General features: G+C 57.5%; 1 protein-coding gene across 1 annotated transcript; it reads left to right on the top strand.

The window, feature by feature from the left end:
* Positions 1-49: 49 nt before the first annotated feature.
* LOC113223438 (chloride channel protein ClC-Ka-like) lies at positions 50-2,635 on the top strand (the record flags this gene model as incomplete). Its single annotated transcript, XM_026452906.1, has 3 exons — positions 50-347; positions 1,135-1,263; positions 2,484-2,635. Coding segments are annotated over 3 exons (579 nt in total), but the record flags the coding sequence as incomplete, so codon positions are not given.
* Between the last annotated feature and the right edge of the window lie 279 nt (positions 2,636-2,914).

Consider the following 2,914-nt stretch of genomic DNA (forward strand, 5'->3'; position numbering starts at 1 on the left):
AGGCCTTCCGGCAGGGGCATCAGGCCTGGCACCCACTGTGCCACCACAGTCACCCACCACAAATCCTGCCCGGCCCCCAGTGCGAGGCAGGGTCCTTCATGACTACCCCAGATTCTACTATCAGGGTCCTCTTCTCCTGGAGCCAAGCAGGCCTCCAGGAAAGGGACTGTCTGTGCCCCTGCCCCAACATAAGCCGGGACTCCGATGCCCTGTCCCAGGTGGCCTGGAGTGGCTGAAGCAGCAGCTGTTCCGCCTGGGCGAGGACTGGTACTTCCTGATGGTCCTCGGGGTGCTCATGGCCCTGGTCAGCTATGCCATGAACTTTGCCATCGGGCGTGTGGTCCGAGGTAACTCTTCCCTGGCAGGTGCTGCTCTGGGCCAAGGGATTCTAAGCACGCTCTGGGGATGCCAGATGGGCCACCAGGTGCAGTGGTGCAGGGAGAGATCTGGGTGCAGGGAGGGCTCTGGCTCCACTCCTGGCTTACTGTGTGATCCTGGGCAGGCTCCTGCCCCTCTCTGGGCCTCAGTCATCTCATTTGCACGAGGGAGAGAGGCCTGAATATTCCCAAGAGCCCTTCCTCCTCTGAGCTCTCTGCCTCCTCTTCCAGCCACCCCGTTCCTTCTCCTCCATGCTCCATGCCTGGGGCACATGCCTAGATCACCAAACTTGGAGCCTTCCCCCTGCTCCCTCAGCAGCCTGCCTCCACCCTGAGGCCTCCCTGAAAGAGGGGGTGTGAGGCAGGAAGGGTCTGAGGCACTTTCTCTGGAGACCCTCAGCTGCCAGAAGCAGGACCTACTATGGTGTTTGGTGCTTCACACCTGGGTCATTTAGTTCTCTTTAGTCTTCAATGAGCCTGTGAGGGAGAGCCCATCACTAGCCCAGTTGACGGATGGGGAAACAGGCTCAGAGAGGCTGAGTGGCTTGCCCGAGGTCACTCAGCTAGGCAGTGGTAAACCTGGGATATGGACCCAGGGTCATACTCCTGCCTCTTCTTGGGGGTCTGCCCCTCACCGGGTGGCCTAGTCCTCCCCTCTTCATGACTCCATTGACTGGTCAGTAAGTGGGCACCACAGTGTCTAGCCCCAAGGGCTGCAGAGGCTGTGGGTGCCTCCCTGATACCTGACTGTCCCCAGCACACCAGTGGCTGTACCGGGAGATTGGGGACAGCCACCTGCTCCGGTATCTCTCCTGGACTATATACCCTGTGGCCCTCATCTCTTTCTCATCGGGCTTCTCCCAAAGCATCACGCCCTCCTCTGGAGGTGAGTCCACGGTCGCCACACCAGTCCCCGCTGGCCAAAACCTTCTCAGATCCCAGGGGGCTTCTGATGGGGGGAATCGGGAAGCAGCAGCCTCATTTCTGAGATGAAAGCCCGGAAGAGTTATGTGGCTTGCCTGAAGGCACACAGCAAGAAGGCCAGATCTTGACTCTCAGGTCACTGCTGGCCCCACTGGCTTTCCAAGGGCTTCTTAGAAGGAGATTCCACTGTGGGGCCTGTGCTGGTGCCAGGAAGGGGCCCCTGGAGGAGGCACAGCTCCCCCAGGCACTCAGCCCTGCCTCCAGCTCCAGGCCAGCAGAGGGGAACTCCAGACTCACTCAGTGGTGGCCTGAGAATCTGTTCAGGGCTCCCCCATCCTGACACGGCCATCTGCCAGGCCCGGTGGGAGGAACATGGCAACTCGCATTCTCTCTCTGACTCTGGCATCCAAATCTGCAAAATGAGTTTATGCATCCTAACCTCTGAGGGTTCTGTGTGATCATAATAGGGCCAGGTGCAGTAACAGTCTATAATCCCAGCACTTCGGGAGGTGGGTGGATCACTTGATCCCAGGTGTTTAAGACCAAGTTGGACAATATGGTGAAACCCCATCTCTAAAAAAAATGAAAAAAAAAAAAAAAAAACCACCACAACAAAAAGTTAGCCAGGTGTGGTGGTGCCTGCCTCTAGTCCCAGCTACTTGGGAGGCTAAGGTGGGAGGATCACTTTTGAGCCTGAGGAGGTCAGGGCTATAATGAGCCAAGGTCAAACCGCTGCATTCCAGCCTGGACAACAGAGTGATACCCTGTCTCAAAGGAAAAAAAAAAAAAACCTAATGTGAAAACACTGTGCGGGTAGAGTGGTGAGAATGTGTTTGTTTGTTTTTGAGATGGAGTTTCGCTCTTGTTGCCCAGGCTGGAGTGCAATGGCACAATCTCGGCTCACTGCAACCTCCGCCTCCCAAGTTCAAGTGATTGTCCTGCCTCAGTCTCCCGAGTAGCTGGGATTACAGGCACCTGCCACCATGCCCAGCTAATTTTTTTGTGTCTTTAGTAGAGATGGGGTTTCACCACGTTGGCAAGGCTGGTCTCAAACTCCTGACCTCATGATCTGCCTGCCTTGGCCTCCCAAAGTGCTGGGATTACAGGCGTGAGCCACTGCTCCCAGCCGAGAGTTTTAATCTAGAGATTGTCCCCTTCTTGTTCCTGTCCTCTCTGGCTAAGGTTCTGGAATCCCGGAGCTGAAGACCATGTTGGCGGGTGTGATCTTGGAGGACTACCTGGATATCAAGAACTTTGGGGCCAAGGTGGTGGGCCTCTCCTGCACGCTGGCCACCGGCAGCACCCTCTTCCTGGGCAAAGTGGTATGGGCAGGGGTGAGGGCACCCCAGCCACCCCACCCACCCAACCCTGCCCCAGCCTGTCCCCCATCACCCCACCAAAGCTGGATCAGAGCAGACTCAGGCCAGTGCTTGCCTTCAGGGAGCTTAGTCTTAGGGGAAGAGCCAGGCCAGGTCCCCAGAGTGTGACAAAAGCCATCTGAGGACAGCCCTGGGGGTTGGAGAGAGGGAGGACGGGGTGTGGTGGGGAAGCCGTGCTGCCTCTGGATGAGGCTGTCTGTGCTGCCCTCACCTGGGCCCTGGGCCCACCCTTCC

The sequence above is a fragment of the Piliocolobus tephrosceles genome, unplaced genomic scaffold (assembly GCF_002776525.5).
Source record: "Piliocolobus tephrosceles isolate RC106 unplaced genomic scaffold, ASM277652v3 unscaffolded_41342, whole genome shotgun sequence".
NCBI lineage: Eukaryota > Metazoa > Chordata > Mammalia > Primates > Cercopithecidae > Piliocolobus > Piliocolobus tephrosceles.